The sequence below is a fragment of the Pelecanus crispus genome, chromosome 1, assembly GCF_030463565.1.
Source record: "Pelecanus crispus isolate bPelCri1 chromosome 1, bPelCri1.pri, whole genome shotgun sequence".
Lineage (NCBI taxonomy): Eukaryota > Metazoa > Chordata > Aves > Pelecaniformes > Pelecanidae > Pelecanus > Pelecanus crispus.
Window position 1 is genome coordinate 81755755 of NC_134643.1, and position 23339 is coordinate 81779093.

The 23339-nt window shown below is 42.9% G+C and overlaps 1 protein-coding gene across 2 annotated transcripts in view; it reads left to right on the forward strand.

The window, feature by feature from the left end:
• The window catches only part of ETV6 (ETS variant transcription factor 6), a 141228-nt gene that overhangs the window by 104542 nt on the left and 13347 nt on the right, over window positions 1–23339 (forward strand). For both annotated transcript variants that reach the window (XM_075721278.1, XM_075721285.1), the window contains exons 3-5: window positions 2184–2348; window positions 6473–6607; window positions 11412–11954. In XM_075721278.1, coding sequence (XP_075577393.1) covers window positions 2184–2348; window positions 6473–6607; window positions 11412–11954 — 843 coding nt within the window. The remainder of the gene's footprint in view (window positions 1–2183; window positions 2349–6472; window positions 6608–11411; window positions 11955–23339) is intronic.

Below are 23339 nucleotides of genomic sequence, written 5' to 3' on the forward strand. Positions count from 1 at the left end.
TCATGCCTCATCTTGTCAAGTGCACATCAGAAGTCCGGTTAGATTTCCACACAACAGTGCTCCTTTCGCCAACTTACTACTTGCATGGCATGGCAAAGGGGGAGGCAAAAGAAACCACGCACGAGCATTTCAAGCATTCTTTAGATAGTGTTTTAAACCCTTTCATAAGTTGTGGTCTGGCTGCATCACGTCTGACTTCTTTCTCTTTTAGCTACAGTCAATGTTCATGCTGTCCAGCAGCTGCCTGGGTTCTGGAGTGTGTTTTCTGCAGGAATAACCCCGTATTCAGCAAAAGATGAACTTCACTCTAGCATGTTGGATGACAGTTTGTGTGTCTCTGAGCAGATCTACACTTCATCCCAGTCTCTTCAAAAAGAAAGGTCCTACAGAAAACTCTGACCCCCGTAATCAGACCCTAATTCAACAGGAGGAGAATTTAAGTCCTTCATAAATAAATAAATGCTATTTCTTGTTTCTGTGTGGTACATAATACAGTGCTACAGGGGCAGTTGAAAGCCAATGGAAATTCTTGCTGCTGCCATGCAGACGTCCCTTCCTTAGGTCAGCTCTGACCCTTTCTCAGGCTCAATCTTGATTCCTTTTCCAACTGAGATTCAGTTCTGTATGCAGCTGTGGCTCTGGGACTTTCCAAAGCCGCTGTCTGGGAATCTGGCATAGCAGCAGAATGCAATTCACTGCAAGTGACCTCTTGCTAAAACAGAAAAAAGGGTTGCCTATCTGTTAAAGAAGTAAAAACCAAACCAAAATGGAGCAGTACAACTCTCCTAGGTTTCTTTTAGTGCTTGGTAGGAGGAGGGTAATCAGATCTCTGAGAATGGTGTGCCAGGAAGGAAATTTCTTCCCATGTGCAGCATACAATCAGCCAGGTGCAATATGAGGAAGGGAGGTTGTCTTCCTCTGAAGCATAAGGTATTAGCTCCTGCCAGAGGCTGTGTACCAGAGATCTGATCAGATACGACAAATTTTATGTTCCTATGCACAGTGTGAAGCTTTCATTTCTACGCAACACATTGTAGCAAGTCAAACAATGAGTCATCTCATAAGGGGGAAAAGGAAAGAAAGCTTTTATCTCCCAGTGGATTGGAGATAATCTCTCTACCTGGGTGTAAACAGCTCTTCACCATACTGCCTTCTCTCCAGGGGAAGGAAGCTATTTTAAATTTGTCTGTAAAACAGGCATTGAATTGTCACACCTCCCAGGCCTCTCTGCCTGGCCCAATGAAGGTGGCAGGCAAAAGGTCTTTGACTTTCATGGTAACTTGGTTGGGCCCCTGTGAGTAAACACAGTAGTCTAGGTTGTATATGCCGTACGAGCTGGCTGGGAGAAAGGGAGTGCCAGATTCTCCTTGGAGGCCTGGAAAATCTGTGCCCAAACTGAACATACCTTCTGTTTTACTATAAAATGGCAGACCACCCTTATATAGACAGAGTTACATTGGTAATATTTTATTGCTATACAGGAAACACAAGCTAAAGCAGTGCTAAAGGTGCCACAGCCTCAGTGCTTATTTTCCTTTCCAGTGTGGGAATAGCATCTGCTAGCATAATGGCATCAGCAAGAGGGATGGGCCATCCAAATACACCTTCCTCAACCATACCCGCACTGATAACCACTTACAGACCCACTGTTACAGAGGCTCTGTGAAGCAGCCCTTCTTTACAGACCCCAGCCACCTAGAGGGAAGTACGGCTATAGCTCTCTTGCATCTGACTGCTTTTCGTTATTCTTGATCAATGACTTTAGAAGGGGTATGAAGAGAGAGCATGCCTCTCTTATATGAAAGGATACACCCCAAGGATGCATGGGGCCAAGGACTTTGCCTCCTGCCTGCTCTGCCCCTCAGAAGGAGCAGCTGGAAGAAAATCCCATTTCACAGTGGAAACCTGGAATGGAATAATGTCCTAGAAGCTTTTTTCAGGATGCTGAGGCAGTTCTTGTTTCTCAACATGTCACAGATAAACCAAGGTGCCTAAACTAATGAAGTATTTCACAGTCCAGTGCTTAGAGTAATTCTGCGTCAATGTGACATTCCTATCTTACACCTTCCCCTGAGACTTTGCACATTATGGTGTGGGGAGAAAGGGGGATGCACTGATGTTTGCCTATATTCCCATGCCTTATCTCAGTTTGGTAACACAACCATGGTCTCTTCCTGCCACAGGTTTGCAGCCCGTTTACTGGAGCAGGGATGATGTGGCACAGTGGCTCAGGTGGGCGGAGAAGGAGTTTTCCTTGAGGCCGATTGAGAGCAACACTTTTGAGATGAACGGCAAGGCTCTGCTGCTCCTGACCAAAGAGGACTTTCGATACAGGTCTCCTCATTCAGGTGAGGATTACTTACAGAAGCTGTGATTGAAAAGAGAGAGGAAGCTGCAACGAAATCTGGAGGGGATCAGAGGAGGAAATAGTCACATTTGTTGGGGTGGACTGGGCAAGGGGAGGAGGAGAGGGTAGACAGAGATGCTTGTATGAGGCAAGGACAAAAAGGACAAGGAGGGAATGAAATTCTGATACACATGAGTTGTAGGCAAATTTGAATGCAAATCCAAACCCAAACGCAAACATCCAACCTGTTTCTAGTTAAAACTCACAGAACTCCCAGAAAGCAAGCTTCTCTGGCAGCACCTTGTGACTTCCAGCTCTTCCCTGTAAAGACTTATCTTTTCACAGACCCAACTACAGCAGCAAGTTAATCAAGTGCTCCAGCCTCTTAAGAAGCTCATATTAGCATTCTGCCTCACAATTGGCTTGGCTGACATGCCGCTAAAGGTGACTGCAAAACACCTCCCTGGGAGACCTTTCCTCTCTTTAACAGGCCCTGTGGGCTTTGCTTTGCTTTACCATATTCTCTCACGTGTTGGAGTCCAGCCCAAGGCACGGCACAGACAGGTGTGTGAATCAGACTGCCTATTGTTCAAATTATGTCTTCATTTATTCACAAAGAAGATTTAGAAATGTGTATGTTACCTGCCTGTATTTATATCCCCTGCGGTCTGTCTGCTTCAGTTTTACAGTCAGAGTAAGCCTCTGCCCTCCTTTGTCAGGGTTGTTTAACTAAATATGAGTTATTTGTTCTAAATAAGAGTTGTGAGCTTTTCTTCTGTGACCATACAAGGTACTCCTGTTAAATATAAAGGCTCGTAATTCAATCACCATAGGTGATCAAAGAGTTTGGACCAAGTGGTGACAGAACTGCTGTGAGGAGGCTTCCAGTGCAAGGCTCACTTAGGTACAGAAGTACAGCTGGTGCTGCTTGGATCCAGCTGATAAGCAAGCCATGGCACTAATTCTGCATCAAGCTGCTTGGCAACTCCCTTGAACACAGCCCCACAACCATCCTCCTGCAGAATCTGCCTCACAAACTGTGGCTTATGTTTAGTGTATATGAAGTTGTTGTTTTAGTTGTTGGGGGTTTTTTTTAGCATCTTGGCTGCTTTTACTGTCTCAGCAGTGACTTTAGGGCATTTTTAAAAGGTGACTGCAATACCTGAAAATCTAATTAAAAACAAAGCCCCGAGAATCCAGTTACCTTTTCCATGTTTCATGTACATGAAAGGCTAAAAAGTGATTTTACCACATAATTTGTATCTTTGAATGCAATAGTGGCATCATCATAACTAGTGCTGTAACAGTCTAAGCAATAAGGTAGCTTCAAATGCAGGACTAATTTTGTGTGGAAGGAGATGCCAAACATTAATGTCTATCTCCAGTGTAATACAGTAGTGAAAACTGATGCCTAGGAATGTCTTTTTTTTAACTCTGGTACACCACTTTGAATCATTTCATTAAAAAATTAGCCCTGCTTAAGGCGAAAGGAGTATTGAAAGTGGGGATGTGGGCAAGGACTGTAAGGGACACCTTTGTATATCTTGTCTGCAACTCCCCTTATCATCCCAGTGCCTTGCTGCCTGCAGGTTATGCCTCTGCTCTTCCCCTTGCGTGGTGTGAGGGCACTAGAAATGACTAGGATTAAAATGTTTGTAGGCTGGAGATAGAGAGTTCCCAGAGAAGAGCTTCTGGATTGCAAATGCTCACTTTATGCAGAAGGTTAAGCTCTTATTTACCTAAATTTGGAATGAAATAACCAAACTAAAGGCTTCCTCCCTCACTTTTTCTCTCCTCCTCCTCTCCAGGTATTCCCCACTGATTATAAACCTTTTAGAGGATATCTGAGTCAGTCTCTAAAAATTTAGATGGCCGTAGGTAAAGGGACATGACCTCAACATTTGCCAGAAATTAAGTATATGTGAAATTTAAGAACTATGAAATAATGTTTGCCATAGAGGCATTAAGTTTTTCAAGAGTGTAGCTACATAAAAGCTGTATCCTTTCCCCTCATGGTTAAACCAGGAGAACCGCATCCACTCCCCCCAGCGGTCCTAGCAATAAAGTGAGCTCACAGCCCCACAGCTGTTCTCCTATTTAGGGCTGGCCAGGGAAGGGAGGCAGCAGAGGAGGGAGACAGTGAAAAATGCTTTTCACCTTCTCAACTAGCATTACTGCATCTGGGTGGTGCAGAAGCATAGCTGGTTTTTTAGGTAAAAAAACGACAGCCAGCTGTATGGATGTTTTCACTAGTTTGTCAGCCAAATCAAAAGAGGTACAAATTTGCTACCTTATTGCTTGGACTGTTACAGCATTAGTTATGATGATGCCACTATTGCATTCAAAGATACAAATTATGTGGTAAAATCACTTTTTAGCCTTTCATGTACATGAAACATGGAAAAGGTAACTGGATTCTCGGGGCTTTGTTTTTAATTAGATTTTCAGGTATTGCAGTCACCTTTTAAAAATGCCCTAAAGTCACTGCTGAGACAGTAAAAGCAGCCAAGATGCTAAAAACAAAGGAAGCTGAACTATGGAAAGTGGGATGGCTTTAACTGTTTCACGGTAAGATACTAAACTTGCCCACAAATAGAGCATTGGCAGTTTATAGAGACAAGGGACAAATGTCACACAGCTTACAATCTCATAGAAACAACAACTAAAAAAACCCCCCACACTTGAGAAAACTCTCCCACAAAATCTAAGGTTTCCTAAGTGAAACTTCACTAAGTTCCTTTTCAGATTTTATGTTACTGCTGCAGCCTGTTCCTCTGTAACATGAGCAGTGACAAACAGAAGAGAGCAAGCAGAATTAAAAGTTGAGATACTTCTTACCCTGTGTTGTACATTTTCACTTTGAAACGTACAGCCAGTTACATCAGACAAAATGTATAAGTACCTAGGTGTTTCGCATAGATGTTGTTGGAGGAAGGGCATCAGTACAAGATGTAATACATAAATAGACACAAAATAAGCAGTTAGTCCATTGGTCTCCTAGCTATTGTGGTGATATGTTCCACTGAGGAATGATATAACTATTTTGGTGCCAGGGAATGGCAGGGGGGTAGCAAGGAACAGCCTGCCTGCCTGCACCCCAAAAAGAAACAAGCAACTGGATCAGTTCACGCAAGAACATGTCAGCTTGGTGCAGTGCAATTCGCTGCAGACATTTCTGTGGAAGAGTGATACAATAGCAACTAACAGACTATATTCACCCATACAGAGCACCAAGTCCACTGCATTTTGTTCTTTAGTCTGCATCATATCCGTGTTCTAATATTGCCTGTTGCAGTGAGTTCCATATGGATTCTAGCAGCTAGAAATAACTAGCTTTGGGACCCTACTTGGGCTTTTCGGGAGCCCAGCCCATGACACCAAGAGTGACGTAGAGAAGTTCCTAAGGCATCTATAGCACTTGAGTGTCTCCAGAAGTTGTCACTGCAGCAGGGGTGTTCAGGGTAGTTAAATATCTCAATTATTTTCAAGTTTTTGAGTCCATCCCAAAGTAACTTCTCAAAGTGAGAGTTCTTCCTCCTGCAGATTTTCTAGAATGGAGTATCTGAGTAGCACACTGCCTCTAGCCTTGAGGCGCCAGTGTTGCATGGAGAGGCTTTACAGCATCTTCTATCTCCTCCCCGCATAAAGCCTAAATGGTTCAGTAATTAAAGAAGAGCACCATCTTTGCTCCCAGCAACTCACTGCATAAATCATGGGCTCTACAGTTAAGAATTTTGTGTCCTAAGGTGTCTATCTAAAAAACTGAGGCTGTGATGAGAGAAGTTGGGACACTGAACTAACTACTGCTTGTAAAGGTTTGGAGCTCTTGGATGGGCAGTCATGCAGCCTGAAAAAAACTCTGTATTGGGGTAATACAAGCTATGTCTTGTCATTCTCCCATTTTTCCACAGTCACACAGAGAGGCATGATGTGCAGCTTTTCTTTTTCTTTTTTTCCTTTCAGGGGAGAACCTTGCAAAACATTGAAATTTAGGATTTTTCTGCAAGCATTTTTGGGTCTGAAAATAGCACCCAGGAGCCATGAATTCATGCATCAGATGGCTAAATGAGTCTTCTCAGCAGTATGTATGTTTTCATTTCCTTTTTCCTGCTGTTTGTCTTTCAGGTGATGTTTTGTATGAACTCCTTCAGCATATCCTGAAGCAAAGGAAAGCTCGTATGCTCTTCACACCTTTCTTCCACCCTGGGAACTCTATCCATGCTCAGCCAGAGGTCATATTACACCAGAATCATGATGAAGGTAACTCTGTCTCATTCTTAAGGGAGCTGCCATTATAGAGGCGAGTAGGGTAAGGCTGTGAAGAATTATGTAATTTTCTCGCTCCAAAGTTACTTAAATAAAGCTACTGTTCTCCCTTTGTCTCCATAGCTTTAGAACAATCAACTGGTCTAGGGAGTCAACTGTCCATTCTCCATTTATCTTCTATTATTTTGTCCTGTTTCGAAAACCTGCTTAAAAGCTGTGCCAGATGCAGATTAAAAAATACCAGAAAATTTTATTGACCCTGTTGATTCATTTTTCCTCACTCCCAATTAGGTAGACGAAGATGCTTCATGGACTTTTAGTATCCTGGAGATGCAACTAGATGCAATTGTTTGCAGAGCAAGGGAGAAGGCAGCCTCAGAGAGGAACATCTAACTCAAAGTCACTTCAGCTAACAATCTGTCATCACATCATGCCAGAGTTCCTAGCACTGAGCCCATCTTGTTGCTCAGCTTTTGAGCTGATTGAACAATTTGTGTTGAGAGAAGGTTTTTTTCTGCAGGTGTTCTCTCATTTTTACTATCATAATCACTTGCTTAGGTTATTAGTTAGCTTTCTGGTAGTGTCCACAAGTACCGTGCCTGTCAGAGGTGGTGAAGAAAGAATTGATGTGTTTGTGGAATTGCAGATTTGGGCTGCTTCTACTCATTATTAGTACAGATCAAAATGTAACTGTGCTTCCTTCAACGGAAAATTGAGTTTTTATTTTCTTGAGAAATATACACACTAAAGCACTTCTTGGTTTTCTCCAATAACAGAAAAATATAAAGCGTAAGCCTGTTAAAAGGCCCTTTCCATGAAAGCATCAGGCAGAATTCACTTTTTCAATTAAAAAAAAAATCTAGGAAAAAGTAGTGATAGTCCTTTTTTAAGTAAAGAGGAGAAGAGAACAGAAGTGAGTTAGGATATTGCCCTAGTCTCTGCTAACTGGAGAAAAGATGCACAAATTATTGCAAGATTCAACATGGGATTACAAGAGAAGATTCAGGGGGACTGTCAGACCTGTACAAGTTGCCCATGGCCAGCCTGAGCAAGCCAGAATCAAGTGGTACCAGCAAAACTCAGAGACTAAGCCAAGGGCAGGGCAGCAGCAGGTGGGATAAAGACACTCCAAAGTGTTTCCACACAGCTGTGTAAATATTTCAGATTAGAAGAGGGTGCTGCAGGTCAGGATGAGGTTGAATTGGCAGAGTTGTGCAAGAGACAGTTACCTAGTGTATTAAGATAGGCTTCCCAGAGACCATTATAAAAATCTCCATTTTTTCCTGAAGCTTGGCATTCACCCACAAGTGTTCCCTTTCTAAATTGCAAACGTAAATGCTAGCTGTCCTCTCAGACACCCCTACATTAAAGATACGGAGCAACTTTCACTCTAGAGAGGATTTCACAGGGATATTGGGTTGGTCTTTCACGTGCGTCACTTAAATTGTAAGTCCTTTGCAATCTAGTCCGACTTCTGTCAGCATAGGATGATTAGGAAACAACTTTGATTTCTTCCTCACAGTACTCTGGCTGCTGATAGTACCACTGTATTTGCTTAGAGAGCTCTGTGCTACTTAAAACGTTTCTTTGTAATGACAAAAATTAGTTCTTGTTTTGCTGTGAGAAGAACTTCAAAACAAGTGAAAGAAACTACACCTTGCCTGCCACAAGACCGTGCAATTAGAAAATCTCTATGCCAAGAATTTATAGGCAGATTATTTATTTATTTATTTATTTATTTTGACATTCCTTCTTTCTTCCTGTTTCACAGAGTCACTTGGGAGAAACTAGCACAATTAAGGTTACCATTTTCTGTCAGCAGAATGCAGCTTAGTAGAAAAGGGAGAATGAGTGTGAGAAGCACAACTCAACCTTGCCTAACTCACAAACTGTAATAGGGGGGTAAAGTGTTACTTTGGCACAATTCTGAGTGGCTAAACTTCATAGGTGATGGTTCTTTTCTAGAATCCCTTCTTACTCCAGTGATCTTTTTCCATTTTCTTCTACTGGCTCTTTTGCCCATTTCCTAATAGATTATATACTTAATGATCCTGCTTCTAAATGTTTTCATTTTAAGTTAGTTAATCCAGAATCAGATGAGACCAACATTTACATCTAGTGCCTTTTTGCTAGCTTAAGCAAAGTGGGTTTGACTGTTGGAAAGCAGTTGGCAGTGGTTCAGGGTATCTCCAAGATACACTGGCATTGGCTTGGAATCTGCCCTGTGGGCATTCGTCTCTGTCCATGTAGAGGGATGAGCAATGGAGAGTGAATTACCTACATCTCCAATGGTCCTTCTGACTCAACACTGAGTCATCTGATGTGATGCCATACAGGACGCTTACACTGTCATTCCCTGCACTTCTTTTATGGGTAAGCAAAGAGTGCCAATCTTTGGGATTGTCACACCAGCAATTGCTCACTCCCAGAGTGAGTGCAGCCCCACCCATCCCTGTATGGATCAGGTAGGTCAGCAATTTTCCTGGGAGCTGAATTCCCTTTCACAGCTTTCCCTTCAAGAAAAGATTGTTGGTCACTGAGAATGAAGAGCCAGACTGATGAGTGAATCTATTCCTGCAGGAAATGATATACCATATGTGCTCAACTTACAGTCATCAGATGTGCCAAGAAATGAATGTGATGATGATTTTACTCTGTTCAGGGTCATTTGTAGCAGTGGAACTGCTTGGAGCTGAGTTTGAGTTGTTTTATGGTAAACAGCAACTTCGGCCATGAGGGGATTCTTTAGTTAGGTATTTAAAGAGAAAGATATTGGAGGAAGGTGAACTCTAGTGTGTATCCATTTGTGTTTTTTCCTCTTGCTGCTTTTTAAAGAGTTCCTTGGTCCCTACCTTCTCTCTACCCTGTCCTGGTTCAGGATCGCCGTGGTTTGGGAGCAGGCGGATAGGTCTGCTTCTGTTTAGAGCTTGTCAGAGCCAACTAATGTTTGCAGAGAGCTTGGTGGGAAGCACAGCAAGGCATTCATTTCTGCTTTCAAGACAGCTGCTCCCCACAGCCAAGGCACTTTAAATAAGTAGGATGAACAATACAATATTCTGGTCTATATTTATGAGCCAAGAATGAGCACAGTGCATTTGAATGTACAGTGGTGGGGGTGGATGGTCGGTAGAAGATAGGACACTGGGTAAAATTGAGGGGTTGGTTTGCTTTCTCTTGTGGCAAAGAAAGGAGGCTTTAAGAAAAGACAGCCACAGAGGTAGGTACAGTTGTAAATTAGTTCCTCTTTGATCTTCACATCATTTGGGCTATCCCACATTAGTGGGCCACATTGTGTTTAAAGCTGTTTGGGTTTAAACAAGAGCAATATATAGCTCTGGAGTTTCATGTCCTCCAGCTGTACCTTAAATAGCTCTACGAATGCCTTTTTCTTGTCTGGGACCACAGATGTGTGAAACAAGTGTTCTGGAGCCAGGTAGTTTCTGCCTAAAATTTCAGGTTTTCCTGTAGACTTTAGCATCCCTGTATAGATGAACAGCCTATTGAGTAGGCAGAAGGGTTGGTGCTATGTCACTGCCTGGCACTACATTTTCTCAGGACAAGAGCTTTTCCTGTTCAGGCCTTTCCCTGGGTAAGTGCTGATCCCGGTCCTGATGCTTGCCTGGGTTCCAGGGCAGCTGGAGCCCCTGAGTCTTCACCTTGACAGGGTCTTCAACAAGTATCGCTGCCTTGACAAGAGAGCAAGAGAATGGTTAGAGGATCAGAGCAAATAGAGTGAACAAACAGGCAGCCACAAATAGGCAGCTACTTGTTTCAGTTGTTGACATGTACCCAGCAGTTTCCTTCTCTTATCATCCAAGGCTTTCAACAAACAGCACTGAAATTTGATCTTTGTTTTTCAGATAAAAACCTGTTAGTCACTGTGCTCTGGTGGTATTTTCCTCTTTGTCAGTAATTTCCCCAAGTCAAAACTGATGGCCTTAGCTAAGCTGAAAGTTTGCACTGTTTATGTCAACCATTTCATTTTGTGAGAGGATTGTTAATACATGAAGACATTGACCTAGAGCCGTGATTGATCTCCCCCCTACTGTTAAAGATCACAGCTGGGGAAGTAGGCTCATGCAAAAGTGATGCTAGAAGTCCTCCCTGCTGAAGAAATGTGAGTGCTTATATGGGACAGTAGCCAGCACAGACTAAATAAAACAAGGTGAAAATATCCTTATGAAGATGTTACATGCTTTTAAAATCAGGCAGGGATAAAATTTATCTAGTGTTTCACAAAGGGCTTCCTACCAGTGGGGCTTTTTAGATAACCCAGTCCATATTTCAGACTAAGATATTCTCTACGTTGACCCAAACCTCTACCATCTAAAACTTACTAACCAGTATTTTCCTGGACACATTTTCCCTTTTTAACTCTGCCCTCTACCTTACAGTGCTCATCCTGGTACAATAACAGGAACCACATGTAGAGACATGAATGGCAGGAGATAAGTTTCAAAGCATTTGCACAGAAACACAGTACAGCTGAATCAGATCTTACTTTCTTCATGTGTGTTCCAGTCAGCTTCTCAAAATGGGATTTCTCTTAACACATTTCCCAGGAACTACCGTTACATGGTGACGGAGGGAGATTGTTTTCACAGTACTGATTTCATTCTGTATAGTAATAACTGTCTGCATTTATATGGCATTTTTCTGGGCATCTATAGGTCACACAAATAAAAACATTTCCAAGCTGAGAGCAGTACCCAGTACGCCCAGCTAGCAGCATGATGGCTAGGTCCTACACCTTGATCACAATATAGGCAATCTGTATTTTTTTGTTTTTTCTCCACAGATAACTTTGTCCAGAGACCTTCAAGACCATCCACAGAAACAGTCCACCACAACCCCCCAACCATTGAACTGTTGCATCGTTCCAGATCACCCATCACCAACAACCACCGTCCATCACCAGATCCTGATCAGCGGCCACTGAAGTCCCCTATGGACAACACTATCCGTCGCCTCTCCCCAGCCGATAGGGTGCCGGGGACAAGGCACCAGCAAGAGAACAACCACCAGGAGCCCTATCCTCTCTCAGTGTCCCCGATAGAAAACAACCACTGCCCGCCTCCTTCTGAGGTGCTCCAGAAGCCCTCCAGCCCTCGCCAGGAGAACACCAGGGTCATCCAGCTGATGCCCAGCCCTATCATGCATCCTTTGATACTGAACCCCAGGCACTCCGATTTCAAACCACCAAGGTTGTCTGAGGATGGGCTGCACAGGGAGGTAAAGCCAATCAACCTGTCCCACCGAGAAGAGTTAGCTTATATGAACCACATCATGGTGTCTGTATCCCCTCCTGAGGACCATGCAATGCCAATTGGAAGAATAGCAGGTAAGTGACATTCTCTAGGCTACACCAAAGTTGACACTCTTCATTCATAACTAACCATGCTGTGTATCGAGAGTGTCTCATTTCTTTTTGCTACTCTGTGACCTCAGGAGTTTACTGGCATTCTGCAAGTTTCACCACATCTGTGGTTTACACAGTTAAATATGATTAAACTGGTTTCATGGCAGGTAAGCAAAGGTGCAGAGTGACTTGCTTGTGACCACAGAATGCGTAATTGGTATTGAAACATTTGTGTCCTGACACTCACTGCCTCTCTACCCACTAGCAGTCCATTTGTTTCCCAAGATACCTATCTCCAAAGCCTTGTGCTGCAAAGAGGTAATTTCCCAAGAGTTGCATTCACATTAATGTCCAGTCCTATGGTAAGGAAAAAACCCTCTGTCAGTAGCCTTTAAGATAATGCAGTGTCAAGACAGCTACTATGGGGATGGCAGGACTGATGAAATATCACCTCATAGTCCTACTTCATAGGCTTTCCTGTGCTTCTCACACTAGGATTGTCCCTTTTTACAGAAACAAGGTTGCCTTTGTCCCACACAAACCACAGGCATTGTCTCACTTTTGTTATCGTAAATAACTGACATCACAACAGCTGAATCAGGAAGCTGAGGTTACAGAAAATGTTTTTTGTACTTGAAAGGGAACTGTAAATAGATAGGGAGAGGGGGAAGGGGAATCCAACCACTACAGAAATATGCTGAATGCCCCAGTAACCAATGTCTTTTGAGAGATGTAAATACACACCACACCCAAAAACGTTCCATGCATTTATGTCAGCAGCGAGTTAACGTGATACCCAGCTCCTGTGGGGTATTACACATGTCATTTTAAAACACCTTGTTCTTTTTTGTCCTTGCATGCCTTAAATTTGTTACAGATGTGATGCTGCCTCAGCTTTAATGAGGAAGATTTTCTATTTTCTTAAGACTTAGCACTTTAAATTCAAAAGGTACATATCTCACCATCTAGAACAGCAAGCCCAAAAAGGGCCATGATCCTTTCATATAATAGAGAGATGGGTTACAGAAATTAATCTTTTGACATTTTTGCCTGGCTGACATTTGTCTCTCTCCTTTTGATTTTTATTACCCACACCCTTCTCAGCAAGTTAAGAAATACACTTAATGTTACAGCAGAGAAGATCCTACTGGTTTCATCACTGGAGATTTCCTTTCCATAAAGTACTGTTGGAAGATCAGCAGGGTTGTTAATTTTTATTTTTCAGAATTTTTTTATTTTTAAGAATGAAGCCTAGACTGAAAAGAATATAAGAAAAAATACGGGGAGTGGGTGGTGGTGTAATTTTTTAATTTAAACCCAGAGTTTTCTTACATAATTGGGAATCTTTGGTTTTTGCACTTTGTGCACTGGGTCCAGTGACACCAACCCTGTAACTAAGTACTCCCATGTCCTTGCCATCCCTTTGTTGTTTGCAGGGCAACAGAGCCCAAGCCCATGGATATTTGGGCCTAACACACGTTGCTTGGCAAATATGTGTAACAGTTTAAAGTGTTATACACAGGCTACATTTGCATGCTTAGCTGCTTTCGCTTGCAGTCTTGTGGCTTTGCTTAGACCCACCAGCATGGGTGGCATGTCTTAAAGAGCTGGTGAAGTATTTCATGCCGTGACCTGAGGTGTACTCAAGCATTCAGTTCAGATGAGGGCAGTGCTTTATAGCCAAGGGTTGGGGGATTACATAGCTGGTAGTTGCTAACATCTTAGATTTCTACTGATAAATTTGCCAGTGTACTTCCGACAGTACCCCATGTCCTTTAATTGTAAACGCCAACAAGCCTCACTTTCTGTACAGGCACAAGCTAGTGATATTCTGATTGGGTTGTAATGGCTCCTGAACTGTAGCTGGACCCTATAAAGGGCTCACAGCCAATTTAAAGGTGACAAACCCCAGATTACTACCAAAAATGTACACATTCCACATTTCATACCTGAAATCAACTTCATCAGTGCTATTGAATTCAATGGCAGCATACATAGGCCCCCTAGAAGGAAAGTACACACCTTTCTACCTGCTTCCCCCCCATCTCACAGCCTTCAATTTAGAGCTCTTGCCATTAAGTGATTTCATTTTAAGAGCATTTTTTTTGTGTCACCATAAATCTATTTTCCACCTGAGTGTCCTTATCTTCAGTGACACTGCTATAGTTAACATGGAGGCTTTTGACCAACCATGGCTTGCCACTTCGATTTGAGAGAGACCATGAAAATTATAACACTTGGCGCTCAACCTGCAAATATATATCAATACAGATGTATTGTTAAAAAAAGCTTTGTAAAAATCACTGGCATTATTTCCATTTTATGGATGAGGAAGACTGACGGGTTAGATAATGAAAAGATTTACCAATAGGCCAGTGCCAGAGCTAACTACTTACCTGTTTACACTGATGAGAAGAGAGCCTTGACTTTCTAGTGGCTTAACCATTTGCATGCAGGTGATTTTCGGCAGAGACAGCGATGAGGAGCAGCTACCAGGGAAGCCCCGTGGGCTGCTGACTAAAACATTGGACTGAGCTCCAAAACATGTTCTATTCCCAGCTCAGATATTTTAAATTGTAAAAGGAATTCTTCCTGGACTTAAGATGCCTCACAGCCTCGTAAACCTGTTTACTTGTGGATAGAGTCTGTTTTTAGATGCAGCATGCAATTACGTGGTGCTGAGAAAGAAAACAATGTTTTCAATTGCTGCTATCCACAAATACTCTTGTTTTCAGGACGTCGATCAATAGAGCTCTGGACTTCCTGTCAGACAAAATAATGACCTCTACTCACTGGCTGACTAATCTTTCCTACCTTTCTATGTAATATTGTTTCTCAAAATATTAATTTTACTGGTAAAGCACTTTCCCTTTTACAGCAAAGAATTTCAAGTTGAAGGTCTTATTCTCTTTTCCTCTAAGGCTATTTTACACTTTTCTAGCAAAGCAAGAGGCATAAAGTATCTTTATGTTACTCATTAAGGTCCCATATATTATTCATCAGTGGCTAGAGCTGTTTTTAAAAATCATGTTTAGCTATTTTCTCAACACAATATGCATGAGTCTTTTCCGTAACTTAGTCAGAACTAGAGGTCATTGTGTTGGGATGATCCAAAGGCAGACTTGCATCCCCTGTAAATACACCAGGCAAGGGTTAAGCTAACTAACTCAGGTGTTGATAGCCATCTAGCTACGACAGCACTTAAAATATTAAAAATACATCAGAAGGGGAGTTTAGCAGAGCGGTGTAATGGACAATTTTCCCCACTGGAACTGCTGATTCAAAGCAGCAACAGTGTTTGTTGGTAGTCAGCTCCTAACTTGGGCTCTAGCAAGCAGGCAGTCTATCTGGCTTACTTTTAGCTCTGAATTTTTTAAATAGTCTGTCTTGGATCGCCCCAAATAGTCTCCAAGGATTTCACTCTGTGGGGAAAAAAAATGTACTTTTTTTTCCCCTATTTTTTCTTCTTTTTTTAACGCAGTTGCAGTTTCAATCAAGAGAGGCGCCTGAAATTAGCTGTTCTGCAGAATGGAAATTCCACTCCCCATACACCTCTGACTGGGAGGGTTTTGTTATCAAACATTTTAGGACTTTGATATCTCATAAAAGGTACTTCCCCAAGGTACAAGGAGAGGCAGGGGTTATTGCATTGGCAGGTGTTTGTAGCATGTCATGGCTGAGGCATGCACTGCAGCCCTGGAGGAACCACAGCCACCAGCAACCCTCCCGGCAGCCATCCTGAAGTTCTGCCCCCATGGCTTTCCTTGGGACCTCTGCCATTGACTTCAACCAGGGCAGGTTTTCACCACAAAACTTTATTTAGGTGTCAAAAATGTCCTTTTTTCCAGATATGCATGTCCACCTCAGCTTATTAGCATGCAAGAAAATGGGAACTTAACACATAGAGGTTGGCTTAGAAACATTCCAGTTAATCTAATGACATGCTGGTATTTACCTCACTTTTGATTCAGTCACTTAAAACTCACTAATACAATTCTGGATGTTTCTTGTGAGGGGAGATACATAGCTGAGCAGGTTCCTGAGATTTCCAGCTCCTGGTGTCTTTTTCTATACTACCTCTCTGGGGCTGAAAGGCTTGTTCATTAATCCACAGCAACCACTGGCCCTGAAACTTTGGGATACAGGTATAACTACTCCTTACTCGAGCACTGCCCAGTACAGGTATTAACCAAACGACTGCAGGGGTGTGAAAGGCAAGGTGCTGGAGAGCAGTAGTAGGTGCAGCTGGACTCCCGCCGAGGGCTCCCTGTCCTGTTGCAGTTGGGACCTAATAAAACCCATGAGACTCCAGGTTCGCTCTGTGCATGTCTGAGGCAGACCTATGCCATTTGTACAAACAGCTTAGAAGCATGAGCATTGCTATTTCTCCGCAGAGCCCCACCCTGCCTGTTGCTTTTGATTCTGCTCTGCATTTGGTGGGGGGCAGAATCTAAAGGCAGGTGAGTATTGGGCCTGTTGTTGTCTATTAGTGTGCTGTTCTTACCAGTTGGGTTACCTTAGCAACTGGGCTGTATTTGACTTTATGAGCTGCCGGATTTGTTTCTTCCCCTTCAGGAGCCTGAGGAAAAGCCAGGTAATGTTTAAACTGTTCAGAGGCACATTGTCTACCACTGTATTGGTTTGGTCCATAAAACTGTTGACTACTGTTAGAATGAGGACAGGCAAGATTCTTACCCTGCCAAAGTCATGAAAGAGATCTACTTCCAGCCTTGCTTGTGACTTGCCTCAGCCACTTGATGTGCCACACATCCAGAGAGTACAGGGGCATAGCATGAGCCCTGCAGATTTGTAGCAAGACACATATAAGTGACTTCTCAATAAAAAGTCTGACTGCTGAAAGTGAGAATGTGGTCCCCTGTTAAGAGTGCATCAGCTATGAATGACTCACATTCTACTAAAATCTACAAAACAGTGCTTACGATGGGCATAGACTACGTGCTAGCTCTGAGTGTGGGGAGGTCTTCCACCCCAAAGCTCTTATAAGGATAGTAGTTTGGTTGTTTTGTGTGGGGAGAGAGGTTGGAGGGGAAACAGGATCAGGGATTCTCCACCCCCTTTGTTTGAAACACTTAATCACTTCTCATAAACTTGTGTGGGAGGGGAAAAGACAGAAGGAGTTGGTTGAGTGAATCTTTCACAAACGTAGTGCTTAAAGAAACTGCTAATCAACTGATACTTACATTTTTACTTTGGAGTTGAGCTGGAAAGCTTCTTTTAAAGGAGGATAAGAAAAACAAACTCGGCTGATCGAGCTATTAGATTTGTAACACTAGACATTTAGAGCTTAAACATTGCAAGTCACTGCACTTCAAAACACGGCACTTTGGTCATCAGTGTCTCCTCAACTTAAGACCAGATCCCCAGTGCCCACATTTGCTCCAGATGTGTCGATGTGACATTTATGACTGCGTCAAGTTGTAGGATGATCTTTTTTTTTTTTTTTAATTGGTAGACCACCAAAATCCTTTGTGCAAATGCAATTACACCACGTTAGTTTATTTTCCTTTCTGTACAAAATAGCTGCACAGGCACAGTTACTATGCAATGGCATGTGCTGGGTGGTAGGGAGGGAGGGTGGGAAAGGGGGCAAAGAACAGTTATGCCTGTATAGTAAAGGGGGTAAAAACCAACAACTAAGCACAACTTAGGAGTTAAAAGTTCTGCAGTAGCTGATACCGTTAGCCCTCACAGAAGGGATGCAGCTTTCTGTTCCATGTAATTTTTAGTGTTTGCACTACAGCAGTATCTGTAGGCTCTATTGTGCTTGAGTCCCTGCCCCAAAGAGTTTACTGTCCAAACAGACAAGGTAAATATAAAGAAAGGAAGGGCATGCAAAGGTGAAAGGTGTTTTCAAGAGTTGTTGGTGAGAGGTGTTGGAAAGAGAGAGCTGTACTGCATAGAAAATAAAGTCATGCGGTACAGTGTATTGGTAGACACCATCTGACCAGTCCCCCACTCAAAATTGTAGATTAAATTTACTTCCAGATTCTAGTGACTAGTAACATCTTTTGTTATGCTATAATGCCTCACATTTCCAGCTTCCAATTTGTTAAAAAAGTGTATTATCCAATTTAAAAATGGAACAACCAATTGCACTACTGTTCAGTCTGGTATTTCCCAGGTTTTTTTCCTTCACTAGATGTCTCATCATGACAGCAACCTGACCTAGCCATAAACTCGAGAGGCTGGGTACATAACTTACACCGAGCTATCTGCTGCTGCTTTTGTCTGTTGCAGTATTTAAAGCTAGTCGTAATGTCTCTGTGATACAGCCACTTCTGTGTTGATGTTGCAGTCAGATCCTCCAAGCAAAATCAGAACCTGCCCAACTGTGCCCATCCACTACTGGGACAATAACTCGGATTCTTGAACCCAAATCAGTCTGGTCTTTTTTTTTTTTTGGGGGGGGGGAGGGGGGTTGGTTATGAATTGTCTACATGTGTAAGGCAGTGAGCACAATGGGTGTTAGTAGTAAAGGCTTGAACCTAATTCCCTCATACAGTCATTTGGTGGTTGGTAAGTGACTTTATTCCAGAATGACAATACTGCTTTATAAGTAGAAACCACCTTCTACAAGGAAGTCACTTATGTGGACAGGCACGTCCACACAGACGTGCTGTGGCACTTGGTATTGGGTAGAGCCTGCGCCAGTCAGGTTCCCTGTATGCGCCAGCCCTCAAGCTTACTATCTATCCAGTGAAGTGCATCACTGTTTGATTCATTACTATCCCCCCTTCCAAAGTTGCATCACGAGCTTCACTGTGGTGAATTCTTATCTAAACTGGAAATGATTGCTGTGTCCTGCTTTGCAGAGGGCGAATGCTGACAAACCGAGCTGTAAAGACTTAGCTTTTGTCATATGCTTCCTTAGAGGTATTCTATTTTTTTAAGACAGCACTTATCATTACTAATACCATAGGAGCCTACCTGTATACGTGCCTGAGACTGCCAAGGCTATCTTCACCACTGTCATGAGGCATGATCCCAGCAGGGTTTGATAGCATGGTACTGACTGGTGGGCTTTTGTGAAGCACAGACTTTGTCTGGGGGTAGCTGTGACAAGACACACCTCGTCTCAGCAGCTGAACAGTTAGAAGTTACAGCCTGGCAAACTACAGGAAACCAGAACAGTGGTTCACTTCAGCATGCTAAGTTGTAAGTGGTGGGGGTTCAGTGCCTGCTTTCCGGGCAGCTAACCCTCCTTCCTGTAGGACAGCAGCCCATACAATCAGGTTGGAGCTGTGAAAGAACCTGGGAATCTTGGTGTAGGCATGGCCTGTCACTCCCATTTGGATATGACAATGATAATGTCACTGGCCTTGTTTAATCACTTGCCCTTGCAGTCATATACACTCTTACATTTGCAGTATATGCCACATCAATTTCAAGCCCAAAATTAAGCCCAATGCGGAAAGCCAGACTACTATAAAGAGACTGAAGTATGGATGAGAGTCAAGCTCATAGAGTTCATATTCATAGGAGAAGTTTTTATTATAACCTTGAGAGTCTTCTTAACATGGCATTAACAATTAATTTCAGCACGAAAGTGTGCCTTCCCTGCCAATTTAACTAATGACACTCAAGCAATAGCTGAATGGCAATAGCTCGGATAGGTGGTTGCAGATTTTCTGTGAAGTGTCTTGCTTTACAGCCGCCTCTGTAATTACTGCACAGTTACAGGAGCAGAAATTGCAGTCAGGGCTTGTTCTGATCCACTCAGAAGCCAGGACTGACCAAGCCATAGGAAAGCTCAGTCATTTAGATTTCATCCTTCTCATTCCTGTAGTGCAGCATCTACATGCTATGGCTAGGCAGATGTGATAAGTGGGTTCAGACTACCCTCAGCCTCCATTGGGGTCAGCAGGATGTTAATCAGTTTTTTAAGAAACTCACCTTTTAATGAAACCAAGCCCCTTAATTTCCCTGTGTATTGCACACTTTCTTCAGGCTAGAGTTGTGTCCGTAATTCAGATTTTCTTCTACAAAGCAAACTTGCATCACTTTGAACCCTCTTAGTTAAACCAGGAAAATACACTGTAGTGTTGACTGCATTGACACTACACTTCACTCTCTTCAGAGACAGGCCTATTTAAGTCTGGTTTTAGTACTAATCAGTTAGAAGTGGCATACAGAAGTTTGCATCAGTTTATGCTAATTCACATGCATACCTTTAAACTGATAAGACTACTGTTTTCCAACTCTGTTGAGGGAAGGGAAGGAAGGAAGTTAGAGTTTGGCTATGTTTAAGTGTGGAGACTTAACCCCAAGAAGGGGAGGTCACATTTCAGTTTTCTGCAAGGGGCCTATCAGAAGTTGCAAGTTTACAGCTTATGAAGTCCCTTCAGGAGAGGCTTCCTGGGAAGATGCATCAGGAGTTGTGTCTTCCAGCCACGCTCACATCTCTCAGAGCGCTCTGGGCTTTCTGATGGAGCACAGAAGTGAGGTTCTTGGGCAGTAGTCTCCTACAATGATTTTCAGCTGTTGAAAAAAAAAAAACCAAAACAGAAGTATAAACCTGAGGGTGAACTGAGCCTGTGGCAGAAGATACTGGAGATTCTCACATTGTTGGGTCAAAAATTATTACTCTTATTGGGAATGCTTTTGCTGTAGTTGTCACCCCTGCTTTTGCCCGCTTCTCTAAAGAGCAATTTGGAAGATAAAGCTTCATCTTTAATTCTTAAATTCCCATCATTAAAGTGTTTGGCCAGTTTTCTGAAGTCAAAGTGATTGTGAGGTGTTTGTAGGATGTGCATGTGAACAGCCAGAGGTTGAATTTCTTTCCCTCTTCCTAATCATTGCCCTTCATGAGTAATAAAGGTAAGGAAAAGCCACAGGAGGATCAGAGGCAGGATTTTTTAGTAAGATAAATGGAAGAGTGCTTTCTACCATTGTGGTGGAGCAGGAAAAGAACAACACTTGAAGCTAATACTGGAAATACCTGTCTGTCTGGTGGGGATGGGGGGATGGAGTTGGAGAACAGGACAGGGGAAGAAAAAAGATATTTTTTAATACAACAGACTTGAGCTTGCAAAATCTTCATCTATCAAACTGTCTCTGGCCCATCCATTACCTATTCTTTGTGATTTGAGTGCTCTTTTCTACAACCACATGAGGGATATGAACCTTTTGGATCCTCCTTCCCCTTACACGTTTTTATTGCCGAAGACAGACCTTGACCTTGTCTTTCTGTGTTACTTCTACAACCTCACAGCACAACTGTTTGCAGCATGACAGTCTCAGGTTTCTGCTCTTCTTCTACCCAATCTCGCACTCAGCATTTGGGTACAAGACAGAAGCAACACACAACGGTTGTATTGTGCGATCTGGCAACCTCTTTCCTCAGCCCCAGTTTGAATTTACTGAGCTGAACAAACAGTTGTCTGTCAAGAGGTTTCTCCACATAGAAACATTGGCTTTAGTGTACCAGCTTACCATCCTGCTTCCAACAGCGGCCAACAGTCATGGAAAGAAAACTCTTCCCTCAGTAACCTGGACACGGATTACCATATAGGGATGAGCAGGACTGCTCCATCTCAGGATCAATGCTCCCCCAGTCCTCAGAGCCATTTAACCCCTTAATCATGAGACTTGGGTACTTTTTCCTTGTTTTGTCTGCTAAAATAAATATGTCATAGAATTAGATAGGTATTGAGGCTGGATTGTGTCTCAACACAGCAGTAATCCTACTGTAGCATTTCTTTTTTTCCCAGTGTACTGTCTGTTGTTTTCCCAGGTTTTTTTTTTGCTACAGGAAAGGCTTTCAGCAAGGATACAGGAGCTGATTTGATAAGGTCCAGCCATATGTCTTCCCTCTCCCTTGCACCAGCTTTATTTTTCCTCCCTCTCCATTTGTGTAATGAGAGCAAGTTAGCTGAGTAGTTCTCACCATACTCCTGAAACAGGTAACAGTATCAGCCAGCCTGATGAGCTTCATGTACCACTTAGATAGCCCAAAGGTCCATTTGGCTTGTCCAGAAAGCTCTGCCTGTTGCACAGATGTGGTTAAAATGCAATTAGAGCTCATCTCCATGACAAGCCTAAACCAAGTCAGGACGTAGGAGTTCTCTCCCAATCTTTTTTATTTTCCGTACAAGTGAACAGCCATTAACCTTTGTGATTTCTTGGTTCTGGCTACAGTTTAAACAAATCCAGATGCCCCAAAGTACTGTTGTCTTCTTAAAGACTTACTGACCTTCTCAGGTGAGGGGGATGATCACAGACAGTAGGCTGAAGGTCCACAGGACCTTCTGGGCCTCTCCCCTCTTTCCTCCCCATTCTCACCTGCTCTGCCAGTGTAGTCTTGCCACCTTCTTTGTGCTGGCTTTAGCATTCCCTAGATCTTCCTGCAGGCAGATTGACCACTCTCAGATAGCAGAAAACCAGCTGGTGTTTTTTGCAGGGTTTGTTTTCTTCTGTTTAAGTGATTTAAGTCAGTTCACGGAGAAATCTTAACAACAGAGCCAGCACAAGGTAAGCAGCAGGAGGGAGGATAAAATGGAAGGGAGATCAGGACCTTCTTCTCGCAGTAGCTATGGCCAGCTGAATTTTACCAGTTCAGCATTTTGATACCATGAGCATCACCACGTTAGCTATCCTAACCACACTTCAGGTGTGCTTACAGAAACCAGAGTACCAGAGAACTTCTAGAGAAGTTCTGTTCATTAGTCTCAGTTGTGAACAGCCGCTGTTTGCTTTACTGTGAACAAATGCAGCTGAAGCACAAATCACCTTGTAAAATAAAGGGGCCCGAGCTTGGGAGAACTCTTCAGCTGGTAGAAATCACAGAACCATTTAAGTCAAATGATATCATGCTGAGAAATTTTGGGCTAACCTACTCAGCAAGGGGTAAGGCCTCAGCTGATGTCAGAGGGAGTATGACAATGCTACTTTGGCACGATCTCTTCCTCTGTGAAGCCATGTTAGTTTCCAAGTCAGTCATCAGCCAGACCAAATGCATTTTGTATAATGATCTTCAGTGCAAGATGTGGGTGGGTCTCGCAAAACATTTCTGTGGTTAAGAGAGGATTTTAGTTGATACATGAAGAGGGCCAGCTCTACTTCTGCACCATGGGCCTCACTTAAACAGCAGGGGTCTCAGATGCAGTGTGTGTTTTAGGAAAAATTGCAGGGCAGGGGAATGTTATATTCTGAACAAAAGAGGTCTTTAGCATACGTATGGCTATACTGTTAACAGCATTATTTAGTCTAAGGGAGCACAGATGTAAGACCTTTCACTACTGCAACATCAGGACTACCAGTCTTGTGTCTACCTTGGCCAAATGGTACTAGAGAATGTCTGGACAAGTGTCAAAATACTAGGAACCTAAGGTCCTGATATTTAATTTA